General features: G+C 40.7%; 1 protein-coding gene across 1 annotated transcript in view; it reads right to left on the bottom strand.

The window, feature by feature from the left end:
- Positions 1–7267: 7267 nt before the first annotated feature.
- Positions 7268–17500, bottom strand: part of LOC116061848 (protein NLRC3-like) — a 14193-nt gene continuing 3960 nt past the window's right edge. The window contains exons 5-11 of the mRNA XM_035995090.1: positions 16437–16515; positions 16097–16304; positions 14157–15960; positions 13892–14065; positions 13471–13644; positions 8199–8245; positions 7268–8077 (exon numbers count right to left, since the gene is read on the bottom strand). Of these exons, the coding sequence (XP_035850983.1) occupies positions 7512–8077; positions 8199–8245; positions 13471–13644; positions 13892–14065; positions 14157–15960; positions 16097–16304; positions 16437–16515 (3052 nt within the window). The 3' untranslated portion in view covers positions 7268–7511. The remainder of the gene's footprint in view (positions 8078–8198; positions 8246–13470; positions 13645–13891; positions 14066–14156; positions 15961–16096; positions 16305–16436; positions 16516–17500) is intronic.

Raw genomic sequence — 17500 nt, 5'->3', positions numbered from 1 at the left:
CAAAACGACTAAAGACAAGATGGAATGGAAATATATGTGACAGTCTTTCAGTCTTGTTAAGTTTTGAGGAAGAGAAACTCCCAGAAAAAGTCTTAATTGGCTACATGAGTTATGATGTCAGGGTTTACATCCCTCCACCACTCCGGTGTTTTAAATGCCAAAGATATGGGCATGTAGCTGCGATATGCAAGGGAAAACAAAGATGTAGCAAATGTAGTGGTGAACATGAATACGGAAAATGTGAAGAGGGGGCAAAACCAAAATGTTGTAATTGTGGAGGAGAACATAGTGCAGCATATGGTGGATGTGAGACTAATAAAAGAATGCAGGAGGTTCAGCGAGTTAAAGTAGTCCAAGGTGTTTCCTTTGCGGAGGCAACTAAGAAAGTCCCAAAAGGTGTGCTGGTAGAGGCAATAAAGACTAGGACTGAAGTTGTAGGGAAATGTGTAAAGTGTGATAAATTGAAAGAAGAGACATTGATTGTGAGTAAAGGTGATTTTGTGCTCTTCATGGCTGAGATAATCAATTGTTCGGCACAGACCAGTAGTAGAACTGAAAGAATTAAAATAATTGTTAAGTCTGCCGAAAAATACTTGGATGCAAAGGGAATGCCTTGGGAAAGAGTAAGAGACATTCTTAATGATGAAGCACAACAATCTCAGACATGGGTTGGGGATACATAATGGTTTTAGTTATACTCCAGTGGAATGCTAGGAGTTTAATTGCAAACGGTCAAGAATTCAAGACATATGTCGACAGTTTTAAAGACAAACCTAATATAATTTGTGTACAGGAAACTTGGCTAGTACCTAGGTTGGATTTTGTAATAAAGGGGTATAATTCTATAAGAAGGGATAGGAAAATAGGTAAAGGAGGAGGAGTTGTAATGTTTATACAAAGAGGGCTTCAACATAGGGAGATAAAGACCGGGAATGACTTGGAGTACATAGTTACAGAAGTAAGGATGAGCGAGGAGAAGGTGACAATTATAAACTTTTATAATCCATGCAGGAAAATGGAGATGAAACATCTGGAGGACATTTGGAAGGATTTGACAGGGAGAATTGTTTGGTGTGGGGATTTTAATGCACATAGTACATTATGGGGAGAGAGGGATGATGTTAATGGAAATGTAATTGAAGAATTTATGGAAGAGAAAGAGTTGGTATGTCTGAATGATGGTTCTGGTACCAGAATAGATGTGGCAAGGGGTACAGAGACAGCAATAGATCTTACTATTGTCACAAAGACAGTTGCAGTTAAATGTACTTGGGAGGTTTTGGGGGAAAATACAGTAGGAAGTGATCACTATCCTATTAGAATTCAGATAGGAGTGGAATTAAGAAAGGAACATGACGTAAGAGAAGAGAGATGGATTTTAGATAAAGCAGATTGGGATAAATATAGAGAAGTTAGTGATGAATTATTGATATCTATTGATAATAATCATGATATCGAGAAATTATGTTGTGAAATTAGCAGTGGTATAATTGTTGCAGCAGGAGTTTCTATTCCAAAAACTAAGCCTAAGACATTAAATAAAATAGTACCATGGTGGTCGAAAGACTGTAAGGAAGTAATAAAAGATAGAAATAGAGCATTTAAAGAGTTAAAGAGAACACATCATTTTCAGAATTTAGTTCGATATAAAAGATCGCAGGCAATAGTCAGGAAAACAATAAGACAAGCAAAAAAAGATCACTGGAAACAGTTCTGTGATTCTATTGGTCGAACTACTCCAGTGGACAGAATTTGGAACATGATTAAAAAAATGAAAGGGAATGGAAGGGAATATGGATATCCAATGCTGATTGAGGGGCAAAGAACTATCACTAGTAGTAAAGAAAAAGCAGAGGTTATGGCAAAAACTTTAGCTAAAGTGCACAGCACAGGAAATTTAAGTCATGAAGAAAAGAGAGGTAGAGAAGAAACAGTTAAAACATACCAGTATGTGTTTGATGATGAGGATAGTGGAGGAGGTGTGTTGGATGTATTATTTACAAAGTCTGAACTCAATAAGGCATTGAGGAAATTAGGTAAGTCATCTCCAGGGAAAGATAAAATCTGTTATTCCATGTTGGAGAACTTAAGTGATAAGGGGAAGGATGTGTTGTTGAGTATGTATAATAAAGTATGGATAAATAGTTGCATTCCTAGAACCTGGAAGGAATCTATAATCATTCCTATTAGGAAACCTGGGAAAGATCCTCAAATAGCGAATAACTATAGGCCGATTGCTTTAACGTCTCAGATGGGGAAAACTATGGAGAGGATGATAAATGACAGGCTTACATATTGGATGGAACATAAAGGCTTAATGCAAAATTATCAAAGTGGTTTCAGGAAAGGTAGAGGTACCATGGATCCCATTGTATACCTAGAAGATACAGTAAGGAAGGCTCAGGTGAATAAAGAAACTGTAGTGGCAGTATTTTTTGATATTGAAAAGGCATATGATATGTTGTGGAAAGATGGTATGCTGATTAAGTTAAGAATATTGGGAATAAAGGGAAGAATGTTCCAGTGGATAAAAGGGTTTTTATCTGACAGAACTATTCAAGTTAAAATAAATGGGGAACTAAGTAAGAGATACAATGTGGAAAATGGTGTCCCACAAGGGAGCATTATCAGTCCACTATTATTTTCAATAATGATTGATGATATTTTTAAGGATATACAAAATTCAGTTGGGGTAGCATTGTTTGCAGATGATGGAGCAATGTGGAAAAAGGGAAGAAATAGAGATTTTGTAGTGGATAAGATGCAGCAGGCAGTAGACAAAGTCCAAGAATGGGCTGTTCAATGGGGATTTAGGTTCTCTATAGATAAAACTAAGACTTTATTCTTCTCTAGGAAGAAAATACGTATGAATATGAAAATCAAGTTATCTGGGACAGAGTTAGAACGAGTGGAATTCTTCAAATATTTGGGTATTTGGTTTGACAAAAAACTGACTTGGACAATGCATATTCAAAAAATTATAGATAAATGCAAGAGAGTGTTGAATGTGATGAGATGTTTGCGTGGAGTAGAATAGGGAGCAAGCAGACCTGCTTTGAAATCCATTTATACAGGGCTGATGAGATCGGTATTTGATTATGGGTGTATAGTGTATGGGTCAGCTGCTAAAACATCATTAAAGAAGTTAGATGTCATTCAAAATCAAGGTTTGAGGCTTTGTTGTGGGGCAATTAAGACCACTCCAGTGGCAGCAGTTCAGGTAGAGATGGGGGAGATGCCTCTCCATCTTAGAAGAGACCAGTTGTCTCTTGTGTACTGGGCGAATTTGAGAGGTCATGGTGACAAACATTTGAGTCATTCAGTTCTATGGCATTGTCAAGAAAGAGAGAATGACCTAATTAAAAGTTTTGGTTGGACAATAAGGCAGAAGGTAATAATGATGGGAATCAGTGCACTGAAAATAAGCCCTTCAGTTGTTTATCCAGTTGTTCCTCCTTGGCTTTTGTCAGAGGTTCCAGTGGACTTAGGCTTATTGGGGGAAAAGGAGGTTAATGAAGTGGATCATTACAGGGTACAGAGATACATTTCAAGGAAATATAAAGAAGGAGTCATTATATACACTGATGCATCTAAGAAGACGGATACGAAAATGGGAATTGCTTATGTTATTCCTCAATTAAACATTGGATCTGCTAAAAGAATTGATGATGATTTAGCTGTATACACAGCAGAACTGTTAGCAGTATGGATGGCCTTGATGTGGGTAGAGAGCAATAGACCTAAGCAAGCTGTGATTGCCTCAGACTCCAGCTCAGCTTTGACAAGCATCAAGTTTCTTCACTCTGAGTCTAGACAGGACATAGTGTATGAAATATTGCAACTAGCTAACAATCTGATTAAGTCCGGTATTAGTACTACATTTATATGGGTACCTGCCCATATAGGTGTAGGAGGTAATGAATTGGCAGATAAGTATGCAAAGAAAGCAGCAGAGCTGCCTGATATAGAGGTGGATATTAAATACAGTAAAGCTGAAGTCAAGAGTATAATTAAAGCTAAAACAAATAAAAAATGGCAGTTTTTGTGGGACACTGAACAATCTGGGAGACACCTGTATAGCATTCAAGAAAAAGTGGGGAAGAACAGGAATACATACAGAAGTAAGCAAGAAGAAGATGTGGTGTCCAGAATGAGGCTAGGGCATACAGGATTAAATAGAACATTATTTATAATGAAAAAGCATGTTGATGGAATGTGTGAATATTGCGATAGTCAAGAAACCATAGAACATGTAATTATGTATTGTCCTAAATACCATCAAGCCAGACAAAGATTGATTTCACAACTGGGTGAAAACCAGATGACATTAAATTTACATGATATACTGCAAAAAGGATCAGGTGAAATTTGTTTTTATTTTTTGTTTTCTTTTTTGAAGATAACTGGGTTATTAGAAAGGATTTAAGAAAGTGTAGGTTGACCTCTTGATCCACACTCCAGTCCAGATGGTGGCGGTAATGCTCCAAAAAGCTGGTTGCCAACCGCCATTCAAAAACACAAGAAGAAGAAGAAGAAGAAGATGTCTGAGTGTCCTTGAATGCATCAACAGGAAGAGTTTTCAGCACATGGTGATCAGATGTGAGACTGGGATGGATTCAACTCTGCACGTAAGTACAAACTTTTAACATTAAACACCGTCAGTTTGATATTTTGTTCTTAAACCTGGACTCTGTTTCCCATCATGCATTGGTGTCTGTTTCCCATCATGCATTGGTGTCTGTTTCCCATCATGCATTGGTGTCTAAGTTTCTGATGTGAACAACAATCTCTGAAACTGGTCCAGTATTAAACCAGAACCAAGCTGTAATGTAACCCTACAGGACTAATGTTCAGCAGCAGTTAGAGTCACTAAAAGTTCTGTTGTTGCTGCTGACAGACTCAGATTATTATTCTAAGTGTCTGACAACATTATGGGATGGATCCCTACAGAGATAGACCTTTTAGTTAAAGAGTAAGATCCTTTTAGTTTAACATGAAACAGCCCCAAAATCACCATCACCAAACCCACCAGACTCCATGTAAATAATCAGTACTTTTATCATCGTAAAACACACTTCATTCAAAGTGGACAGAAACTAAATAAAACTACCAAAAGCCGTCTTGGTTCATCTTTCCACTGTTCCAACAATCACCACTCTGGTTTGGTTGAAATAAACCCTTAATTCACCCATTTACATGTGGAGATATGCTGGCTCTATACACGCTAAAAGTCCTGATTATTTACATGGAGTCTGGTGGAGATATGCTGGCTCTATACACACTAAAAGTCCTGATTATTTACATGGAGTCTGGTGGGTTTGAAAAAAATAAATTGTGAGTTTTTCTATGTTTTTGAAGCTTTTTTTAAAAAAGTTTTGTCGCATTTTCCATCTTTTGGCTCTCAGCTGATCTGAAAGATGATTGGTTCAGAATCGACTCAACACCAAAAAAAAAAAAATCTATAATATTGTTGTAAAAGCCTAAAAAATATTGAAGAAAATATTAAAAAAAACTAAAAACTAAAAATATATCGAAAGAATATGCAACAAATATTTTTTTTTTAAAAAACTCCAAAATATATATATATATATATAAAAAAATTCAAACATACTATTTGAAAAGTAAAAACCTAAAAAAAAAATATTTTTATACTTAAAATATGGAAATAAATATTTAAAAAATTGACAAAAAAAAATTGAAAAAGCAACTGAAAACTTAAAAAGAAACAAAAACTTTGTTAAAAGCCCAGTAGTGATTATTGGGGGGGGGTATTTTCTCTTGTTCTTTTCATGGATTAATTTGAACAAGATCAAAACATTCTTTGTCTCTTCCTGCCTTAATTATAATATATAATTCATATTCAGGAAACACAGCTACCATTACACACACTTCCTCTGAGGGACACACACACACACACACACACACACACACACACACACACAGAAACACTTTTGCGCTGGCGTTTGCGTCGAGCCGTGTGTGTGTGTGTGTGTGTGTGTGGAGTGTGTGTTGTGAGAGAGTGACGGTGATTACCGGTAGCTTCAGAGCGAGTAGTGACTCTAGAGTCATAGAGAGAGAAACTAATCGTCTCCTCTGTGTTTTCTGACCACGGTGAGACATCTGGACCAGGAGAAGTTAACCCTCTCCTTGATTTTACGTTGTTATGGAGAAGGAGAACCAGGAGAAGTTAACCCTCTCCTTGATTTTACGTTGTTATGGAGAAGGAGAACCAGGAGAAGTTAACCCTCTCCTTGATTTCATGTTGTTTATGGAGAAGGAGAACCAGGAAATGAGTCGGGGGAAATCATAGACTGTATATGAGCTACCAATCCGCAGCCGAGCGACGTGCGTCGCCGTGACGTGTTTGCCTTGGAATCTGAATTGAAAACAAGCAGGGGCGGATCTAGAAAAATATTTATGGGGTGGCAAGAGGGGGGCAGGAATTTTTGAGGGGTGGCAACATATGGCAGACGTATATATACTGGATTTAATCACAGTTATCACAGTTTGATGAGAAATGGTATTTACACACTACAAAAGGGCACAGGCTGCCATTTACAAACTCAGACAGACAAACTTAATCTCATGCAATCAATGTCTGGCATCTGAGGTTTGATGTGGAACAGTTGATATTAGGAATAAGTGACCATACGATGAGATCTCACTTAATAGGAGATAGTATGATAGAAGTATTATCACAGGAACGGCATTAAGGTAAGACACAGGTGATGAGTGGCAGATGTGTGAGAGGGGAAGCAAACAGTTTTTGACTGCAGTTGGACATTGTAGATTTGCGCTCATAAATTGTCAAATTGGCCATAACTTTGAATTTGTTGCTGCCAAATGGGGTGGCAGCAGGGGTGGCAAGGCTTTCCTTCTATGCCATCCCGGTAGATCCGCCCCTGAAAACAAGGTTTACAAGCAAACATATTAACAAAAAAATAATGCCCATAACAGGTTTGAAATTCGAATATTAAGGGCTGCCTAATATTCGTTCGAATATCAATATTTTTTTTTATATTCGAATTATATTCGAATATCGAAGTTCGGAGTCAAAGCCCTAGCACAGAGTGAAGTTCCAGCAGCTGGCTGAGCAGATAACTAACGTGGAGAGTAAACAGACAGACTCTCTGCTCCCTGAACTCAACACAATACCAAAATGAAAAGGTCAAAGCCTTACGTACTCCACTGCTCTGATTGGAGGGTTTCCAGACATCTTATCATGTGGAAAAGTTCAACACAAAGACCACAAACACATCACACACTCACTTTATGCTTTTATTGTCAAAAGAGACACAATTCAAAACTAAACATGACACAAGTCAACAACATTTCTACAATTTCACCATCACAGCTTCCATCTTTAAAGGACTGCAAGTGGAACAAGTTTACAATGTTCATGAGGAATCTGTTCCATCATTCTGAATTATTTTATACAAAGTTTTATTCATTAGTTTATAACAATAACCTGAAATATTTATAGAAGTGTGATCCTGTACAGACTCAACTGATCAGCAGTGAGAAACAGGAGGAGACTCTCCGTCCTCCAGAGGACTCAGAGACACTGAGGAACCAGGATACCAGAACCTAAACCCAGGATAGAGAGTCTGAGTGAATGTGGTGTTGAAGGTGTGGAGGAGGATCAGTGAGTCAGAGGAGACTGAGTAGAAGGACAGAGAGCCAGCAGGACAGTCCACATACACTGCTGCTCTACCAGAGACAGAGGAGGAGGAGATGGATGTTACTCTGTTATTGTGACAGACATAGTAACCACCATCAGAGCAGAACAGACTCCAGGACTGATCATTACATCCAAACAAACAGTCATCACTGTATCCTCTCCTGCTGATTTCTCTGTAACTCACTGATATATAAACCCCTCCTCTCCTCTCAACCTCCCAGTAACAGCGACCAGTCAGACCATCTCTACACAGCAGCTGAGGACACCAGTAGTCAAACCTCTCTGGATGATCAGGATATAGCTGATCCTCCATCACTAATGTCACCTTCCTGTTGTTGTCAGACAGTTTGAGTTTTCTGTTCACTGTGTTTGTGTCCAGTGTGAGTTCACAGGAATCTGACGGAGAGAAGGAGACACAACACAGCTGCAGTTATTAACCAATCAGCACGTAGATGATGACATCAGAGGGTTGGATGAGTGATGTCACAGTTTGATGAATGAAATTAAAAACACTTACACCTCCATGGACCTGGTGTCAACCATCTGACTCCAGCAGGCTCCACCCTGAAAGGAGGAGGGGGGGCATTACATCACTCTCACACACACAGCTTCATCCTCATCACATGTAGGGCTGGAATTTACTCATTTATATTCATATTTGGGCTGTCAATCAATTAAAAATATTGAATTCAGTTTAATTTGCTTTAGTGTCCAATCATAAGAGAAGTTATCTCAGGACACTTTCCAGATAGAGGAGGTCTTAGTCAAGATTTTATTTCATAGTACGCACAACAACCGTCCTCCTCTACAGCTGTTTACTGCTCCAGAAATCATATAAACTTAGCACAAAAAGTAAGGACATTTGTGTTTGGTAGATTATTTCTCTGTGGTAACAATGCTTTTTGGCAATACATCTTATATTGTTGGACAGCCTGTTTAGTTCCCTTTCAAATCTCAAATTTGCCGGAAGTTCGTCAGGGTTTACCCAGGCTAAAGGCTTGTCATCATTGGAGGCAATCTCAATGCAGTCTCAACGGTATAAGATGTATTGCCAAAAAGCATGACAAGAGCAAGAAAGAGAGAGACAGAGAGAGAGATTCTCTCTCTCTCTGTCTCTCTCTCTGTCTCTCTGTCTGTCTGTCTCTCTCTCTCTCTCTGTCTGTCTCTCTGTCTCTCTCTCTCTCTCTTTCTCTCTCTCTCTCTGTCTGTCTCTCTGTCTCTCTCTGTCTGTCTCTCTGTCTCTGTCTGTCTCTCTGTCTCTCTCTGTCTGTCTCTCTGTCTCTCTCTCTGTCTCTCTCTCTCTCTGTCTCTCTCTGTCTCTCTCTCTCTGTCTCTCTGTCTCTCTCTCTGTCTCTCTCTCTCTCTCTCTCTGTCTCTCTCTCTCTGTCTGTCTCTCTGTCTCTCTCTGTCTGTCTCTCTGTCTCTCTCTCTGTCTCTCTCTCTCTCTCTCTCTGTCTCTCTCTGTCTCTCTGTGTCTCTCTCTCTCTTTCTCTCTCTCTCTCTCTGTCTCTCTGTCTCTGTCTCTCTGTCTCTGTCTCTCTCCATAGGAACCAGCAGTTTATCTACAGCAGTGGTGGGCCGTGTATTTTACACCTGGGCCTTCAGTTCTATCCTACAGTGATTAAATCCCCTTTGAATAACCTCACCATGACACTAGGACATTACCGTGTGGAATAACGTGATTTAACACAAGGCTCAACACCTAGAGACACCTAATACACTACTGCAACACACGCTGACTGAAGCATCACTCTCACGCAGTATGACAGGATGCTGCATCACATATAGTCAAAATGAATGGAATTACCAAAGAAACCACAACAAACCCACAACAACCATTGTCATATTTACTCATACGGTGACCACAAAGCAATCAAAACACAATAACACAATCAGCGATCAACAGGCCTCCCCACAAATTCCAGCCAAGCAGCGGGGGCTAAACACACACATCACCACGCACACACAAAGGCACATCGACCACTGACACTGCTCAAATCTTTAACACCTAAAGCCAGTAGTAAGGGACTGTTTGTTATTTATTTCAGGGGTGTTGGGACCATCGAGGAGGTTAGACATTATCTTTTTCAAGCAAAGGGTTTTCAGCCAACATATGACTCAGAGACAGAAGACCCAGAGACCATGTGGTCTTTCAGACAAAGGATCTTGGCCTACGGTAGAGTCCACATCCCCTGCTCCAAACTCCCAAATGAAGAAAAGGAGATAAGAAAATCACAAAATGGCCGGAGGGAGGGGCTACAGGAAGGTTTTCTCTCCTCCAAGAACTGGGTCCCTTTCTGCTGCTTTTGGAGGGAACAGTTTTCCGTGAACTCGCCGACGAGCTATCCGGATTCTCGTTCTGTTTTCTGTCCTACGTGGAAAATCCGCCGGACAAACCAAACGGACTGAACACACAGTAAGAAGGCTTACAGTCTGGGCAGAGATAAATATTGTGTTTTATTAATGAGTAATTGGCTATTGCTGCTATTTTGTGTTACCATTAATGTGATCTGATTAATACAGTGCTATTGCTGCACGTTTTGATTTATTAATCTAGGATTGTGACCGCTGAGTCAAATCTATTCTGTGAACGTACTCTGATCACGGTGCATTGTTGATATGTTGTGTTGATTAATTGATTGAATTGATTAGGGTAACTTTAAATGCTACATTGCTAACTCCCCTTTCACAGAGTTTTAGTTATTGTACTGAGTGAGAAAATCAGGTTTTTCTAAGTGTATATCTCTTTCTTTCCTCTTTCTCTAATCTCCCTCTCACACACGTAGGCTATATATGAACATATAGCTACACACACGCGCTAAGGTGAACAGCTGGCCAAACGAGTCACATAAACTGCAGACCGCTCCACAGTTCAGCGCTCCTGTGTGTCCCTCTGGTCAGCCACACGTGTGCAGACACGTTAGCTTAGCAGCTAGCCTATTGTTGGTAGCACATAGCTTAGCCTAAATGAGCTAACGGTTAATCTTGGGCCTAGCCTATCTTCTGCCCTTTTGGGGTTGAATAGTTTTGTGTAGCTCACAGGAGTAGCCATTTTTGTAGTCTTTGGCTAGACTACACCTCGTCACCCCCCTCCTCTTTCACACTCACTCACTCACTCACTCACAGTTTCTCGGATCCACCCTTCCTTTTTGTTCCTTTTAAAGAATCCCAGAGAGATTAACCAAGTTAAGATCTGTATTTTACAGGGAACACCACTAATGAGACTATTCCACAGTTCAATATTGGCCCCTGAAGTTTCAGGGTGGTGCCCCGTTTTGATTGTTTGTTGATTTGATAAAGTTATTAATAACCATATTCATAACTTTATTAATATTGATAAACATCTTTGATAATATGCCAATAATCTGATCTGTACACCTACGAGTACCCAACAGGGGCCACCGGAGGAGTTTTGGGATCTTTAGTCAAAATAGACCTGACCCTCCCTTCACCAACAATATATTTTGGATGACCCTCCACAATAATTTTTTGGTGCCTTCTGTACTGGTTTGCGCTTGGCAAAGATGTACAGATAGACATTGTTTTTATACAGCCATGAGATACGTGACTTAACCTCTGCATTCTCATCTTACACATCCCACTCCTCTGTTATGGTGGGGGGGCCATTTCAGTAGATTTACTCACTAACATTGTTGTGGAAACACAATAAGCATGGAAACTAAATGCACACTTCCTGCATTACTGCATTACTTCAAATACTAAGTTACTCATCTAGTAAACTAGTATTCACATGAAATAAAACAATAAAACATTGAGACCATTCAGCAAAGCACACTGGGAAATTCAACACTTGTTGCTATGGACTCGTCACTAGGCTTCCTCAGTTATTGTATATTTTAGCATATAGGTAAAGCTGCCGAAGCTGAACATTATTCAAAACTCCATTTCTCAGACGAGGGTAAATTTGGGAGCTTGCATGCTACCACTCCTTCCTTCTCAAATGCCTTGAAAAGGCTGTCGTTTGCACAATTTCACAAATAATCACCGGGACCGAAAGGATATTTGAGTTGGGTATGGCTGCAGCCTGGAGACCTCCCGTCTCATGCCCTCCCGGCTGGTGCTTCCGCAAGTTTTGACTTTTCAAAATAAAAGTTTGCGTCTAGTCCGCTATGTTTTCGTACGGTGTTTTGGATGTTTTTGAACTACACAATACGGCAATCATGCTAATGAATACAATTGTTTTTCCAGCAGATGTCTTAGTTACAACACAATGGAGCTAGCAAAGCAGTTTTGTACCAAAAACTGCTCATCATGTGAAGAAAAAGTACATCCACCTTTCTTTCATTAACTTTACTTTTAAAAATGTAAACAAACTTGCAGTGTATACAATATATAAAATACATATGAAATTGATATATATAAGAAATGAATATATAGGCCTTTAATTATAAAAAAATATAATTTTCTGATACTGACAATCTCAGGGCCAGCAGAGAAGGCCCACCTCTGATCTACAGATCAAGTCATAACAATGAATATTGTTGTAGTTATGGTCATTTCTGTTGCCTGTTGTATTATTATTCTTTTTGTTTCCTGTTTTGTATATTGTATTCTGTTTTGCATTATGATTATTTCTGTTTCCTGTTTTATGTTTTTTTTAGTTTTCTGTCTTGTCATGTCTACTTTTGCTTCCTGTGTTTTCCTGTGTGATTGTCTAATGTGCTCCACCTGTTCCCCAGCCCTGGTGTCACCTGTCCCGTGTTTGCTCGTTACCTAGTTTATTTAGCCTCTGTGTTTCCTTTATCTCTTGTCAGATCATTTTGTGTCTTAGTCCTGTCAGTTTGTGTGTGTTTATGTGCTTTCCCCGTGTCTTTTCTGGTCAGCTTCTACCCTTCCTGTATTTCCCTGTTTTTTTGGATTCCCTTTTTACTTCTTTTTTAGAACTGTTTTTTTGCCTGCTTCCCCCAGGACTCCCTTGGTTCTTTTTGTGTTTCGATTAATAAATCCTCAACCTCAAACCTTCTCCTGCCTGGCTGCCTCTCCATGCATTTGGGTCCTTTAATGTCTGGAAGCGTGACTGAAACGTAGAATATTCTGATTAATAGTGGATGGCTTGTGGGTCAAATAATGTATAAATAGTGAGGAAATATATAATTGAACATAGCAGAGAGCATAACAGACTATGTGCGCATTTACACATCATTAGATGAGTGTCTCATAGAAAAAAATGTACGCACAGTGCATACAGGATTATGGCTGCCAGCGCCACTGCCGCACTATCATTTACAGAGACCCAACAATTCCCCCAAGAGCAAGCATTTGGTGCAACAGTGGACCTTTCTCTGTAGAGAAACATCAACATTACATTACTCTCACACACACATATATTGTGTTTGCACCGCAGGGACTAGGAAAAAGCGTTTTGAGGGACTTTTTGAATTTAGAGGCGGTATTCTCTCAGCACAAGAGGAACTTAGAGAAATAATTGGTCCAGACATCAGTGTACGTCTCTGATCGATCACATGAGCCATGTAGATTCATGCTTCATCCACACACTCTTCTTACAGTGTAGAAAGCACATTGCTTTGTGCTAAGCTAGGCTAAACCTGTCCTGGACCTTTCTCTATCGAGATTAAACTGATTTGATCCAGGGAAAGAGGGAAAAAAAAGATGTTTCTTAAAACCACGGACACTTCCTTTAACATACAGATATCTGTCCAAACTACATCAGTTATTAACAAAAGAGTTATCATTTCAGTTCCTGGAGATGTTCTCCTTTAAAACTTCCTACACAAATATCTCCTTTTTATATTCATCAGTGATTGTACCTGAGAGTGTCCAGTCTCCAGAGAGGATCCTTCAGTCCCGCTGAGAGTAGCTTCAATCCTGAGTCTCCTGGATGATTGTAGCTAAGGTCCAGCACTCTCAGATGGGAGGGGTTGAAACTCAGAGCTGAGATCAAAGAAGAACAGCCTTCCTCTGAGATCAGACAGCCTGACAGACTGCAAACACACAGAACAGCACACAGGAACCCTCTGTCAACACGTGGAGCCATGTGTTTGTTTTATGTTTTTTGTCCAGGTACATTTTGGTCCAGATATAGAATACATCTTTAAAATGATCAGTGATATTTAATTATTCAACAACAAAAGTAAACAATGAAAAATCCTCATTGAAAGAAACTCTGAGTCTAGAAAAAAAATAAAGATTTGAAATGGTCATTAGTTGAATGGGTTAATGAATCCTGACCTGAGAGTCTCCAGTGTGCAGTGTGGACTCTTCAGTCCATCAGAGATCAGCTTCCCTCCTGAATCCTGCAGGTTGTTGTTACTCAGGTCCAGCTCTCTCAGACTAGAGGACTGGGAGCTGAGAACTGAGGACAGAGCTTCACAACTTCTCTCTGTCAGATTACAGCCACTCAGTCTAGAGAGACAACAGGAAGGAAACAAGACATTTATATGTAACTCCTGTTGAAAGATATCAGAGTATTTAATGATGAATTAATCCCACTAACAGAGCTTTGTTGGAGGCTTTGACCACTGGCAGCAGCCTCAGAAGAACCTCCTCTGAAGCAGAGTATTTATTCAGGTCAAACACGTCCAGATGTTCTTCTGATGACAGTAAGATGAATCCCAGAGCTGACCACTGAGCAGGAGACAGTTTATCTGTGGAGAGACTTCCTGAACTCAGGGCCCGTTGGATCTCCTCCACTAGAGAACGATCATTCAGTTCATTCAGACAGTGGAACAGATTGATGCTTCTCTCTGCAGACAGATTCTCACTAATCTTCTTCTTGATGTACTCAACTGTTTCCTGATAAGTCTCTGAGCTACTTCCTGTCTGTGTCAGCAGACCTCGTAGGAGATTCTGATTGGTCTGCAGAGAAAGACCCAGGAGGAAGCGGAGGAACAAGTCCAGGTGTCCATTTGGACTCTTTAAGGCCTTGTCCACAGCACTCTGGTAGAAACGTGATGGTTTAGGTTTGTTTCTAAATAGAAACAAAGAGAGTGAGGTTGTTAGTTCTTCTGACAGCAGATTGACTCCAGAGTTGGTGAAGGTCAGATGAACATGAAGAGCAGCCAGAAACTCCTGAACACTCAGATGGATGAAGCTGAACACCTTGTCCTGGTACAGTCCTCTCTCCTCTTTAAAGATCTGTGTGAACACTCCTGAGTACACTGAGGCTGCTGTGATATCGATGCCACACTCTGTCAGGTCTGATTCGTAGAAGATCAGGTTGCCTTTCTGCAGCTGCTCAAAAGCCAGTTTTCCCAGAGACTCGATCATCTTCCTGCTCTCTGGACTCCAGTGTGGATCTGTTTCAGCTCCTCCATCATACTTGATGTTCTTTACTTTGGTCTGAACCACCAGGAAGTGGATGTACATCTCAGTCAGGGTCTTGGGCAGCTCTCCTCCCTCTCTGGTCTTCAACACGTCCTCCAGAACTGTAGCAGTGATCCAGCAGAAGACTGGGATGTGGCACATGATGTGGAGGCTTCGTGATGTCTTGATGTGGGAGATGATTCTGCTGGCCTGCTCCTCATCTCTGAATCTCTTCCTGAAGTACTCCTCCTTCTGTGGGTCAGTGAACCCTCTGACCTCTGTCACCATGTCAACACACTCAGGAGGGATCTGATTGGCTGCTGCAGGTCGTGTGGTTATCCAGAGGCGAGCAGAGGGAAGCAGTTTCCCCCTGATGAGGTTTGTCAGCAGCACACCCACTGAGGTGGACTCTGTAACATCAGTCAGGATCTCAGTGTTGAGGAAGTCCAGAGGAAGTCGACACTCATCCAGACCGTCAAAGATGAAGACAACCGGGAACTCTTCAAACCTGCAGATTTCTGCTTCTTTGGTTTCACTAAAGAAGTAATCAACAAGTTCCACCAAGCTGTACTTTCTCTCTTTCAGCACATTCAGCTCTCTGAAAGTGAATGGAAATGTGAACTGGATGTCCTGGTTGGCTTTGTCTTCAGCCCAGTCCAGAGTGAACTTCTGTGTTAAGACTGTTTTCCCGATGCCAGCCACTCCCTTAGTCAACACTGTTCTGATTGGTTCATCTCTACCAGGTGGGATTTTAAAGATGTCTTTGTGTCTGATTGTTGTTTCTGGTCTGTCTGGTTTCCTGGATGCTGTTTCAATCTGTCTGACCTCATGTTCATCATTGACCTCTGCAGTCCCTCCCTTTATGATGTAGATCTCTGTGAACATCTGATTCAGAAGGGTTGGGTTTCCTGCTTTAGCGATCCCCTCAAACACACACTGGAAATTCTTGTTTAGTTTAGATTTGAGTTTACGCTTACCACCTGCAGCAAGACTTCCTGAATGAATACAGAACAAAAAAGATCATTAAGTCATTTTATAAAGAAGACAGGAACATATTTTGGTCCATCTCTGGAGACATTATTAAACATCCCATTAGTCCAGCAAGTTAAATCTTTAGAGTAATCCTCTTACTGCTCTGCAGACGGTCAGCCAGCTCGTCCTGCTTCATTCTCCTCAGGAAGTGCAGTGTGATCTTCAGAAATGCCTCTCTGCTCCTCCTCTGCTCTTCATCCTCATCCTTCCTCTGACTCTCTAAGCATTCTGGGTAATCTGGACTCAGAACCTTCTGGATCTTCTTCAGCTCGTTCTTCACAAAAGTGACGATGTTCCCCTCCAGCAGCTGGAACAGAAGATTATATGAATGACACAATCAAACTGAAATCATGGAAGCAAACATCAGATACTTGTTGGACAGACTGGAGATGATTGTGAACAGAATAGATGTAAAAGTAGTTGTTGTACATGTACAGACCATAAATATGGAGTCCAGTTGTGTTTGATGCTGCTGGGCAGACTGACCACTGGGAACCTCTGAGCTCTCCTGGTCCACTCTGTGGAGGAATCAGGAAGAATTAGCTCACATCATGTCTGTCCACACAGAGACAAACACAAGGTAAAGGTCCTGTGACTTAAAGTGTTGATTACAACATTGAATCAGATGGTTTCCCCTGACTTTAAAGTGTTGGTGGTACTGCTGACCCCACTGTGAATCAACAGAAATAACTAAGAAGTAAACAAGGGCTACAACATGGTTGTCCTAAAGGACTCCTGAAGCAGCAGACTGGTATCATGAGGCCAGGAGGTCTGCAGCTTCTGTGGACATGGAGCCAAACATTTGTAGGTAGTAGAAGTTTGGGGATTCAACTGTGAAACACCTTCTGTTGGCCTCAAAACGATTTTGGCGAACCATCAGCTGACTCAGGAGGGGGAAGCAGAGCTTAGATGGCCTGTCTGTAGTCAGGGAGAACTGCTGACCCAGACTGAGGATACTGTTGGATGGTGATTCCCTATTTTTTTGCTTCCCCTTATTGACTTCTGATCTGACATCCAACTGGCAAACCCAGATCCTACATTTGGGAAGAATTTTGCGTTTTGACCAATTTGGGTCAGGAGACTTGGGAAGGGGGGGGGATCTGGTCATGAACCCACTCACTGAAAATTGGCCTTAAGTGTCCAGACTCAAATGGCAGAAGTCTTCTCATGGCAAATAGTATCCTGACCCAGGTGACACAAACACTTACCAAGCGTTGCTGGTTCTCCAGGGGGATGTACAGATGAAGTAACCCTGGAAGGGGCACTCTGAGGCGCACACATCCCAACCACCCCCTGGTATTCCCAGTTGGAGAAGAACATTTGGGAAGAATTTTGCCAGTCATGATTTTTAACCTACACTATGGGTATGGGAGATTTGATTTTTAATGGGGCTAAAACACCAGATAATATTGGTCCAAACTAGGTCCAATATTAAATTGAGATCTACAGTTGAAGACTAGTCTAACTGGACAGCTTTCAGATGTGAGAATATAAATATATGTG

Source organism: Sander lucioperca, chromosome 19, assembly GCF_008315115.2.
Source record: "Sander lucioperca isolate FBNREF2018 chromosome 19, SLUC_FBN_1.2, whole genome shotgun sequence".
Taxonomy (NCBI): domain Eukaryota; kingdom Metazoa; phylum Chordata; class Actinopteri; order Perciformes; family Percidae; genus Sander; species Sander lucioperca.
The sequence above is the reverse complement of the archived record's forward strand: the minus strand, read 5'-3'. Positions and strand labels throughout refer to the sequence as shown.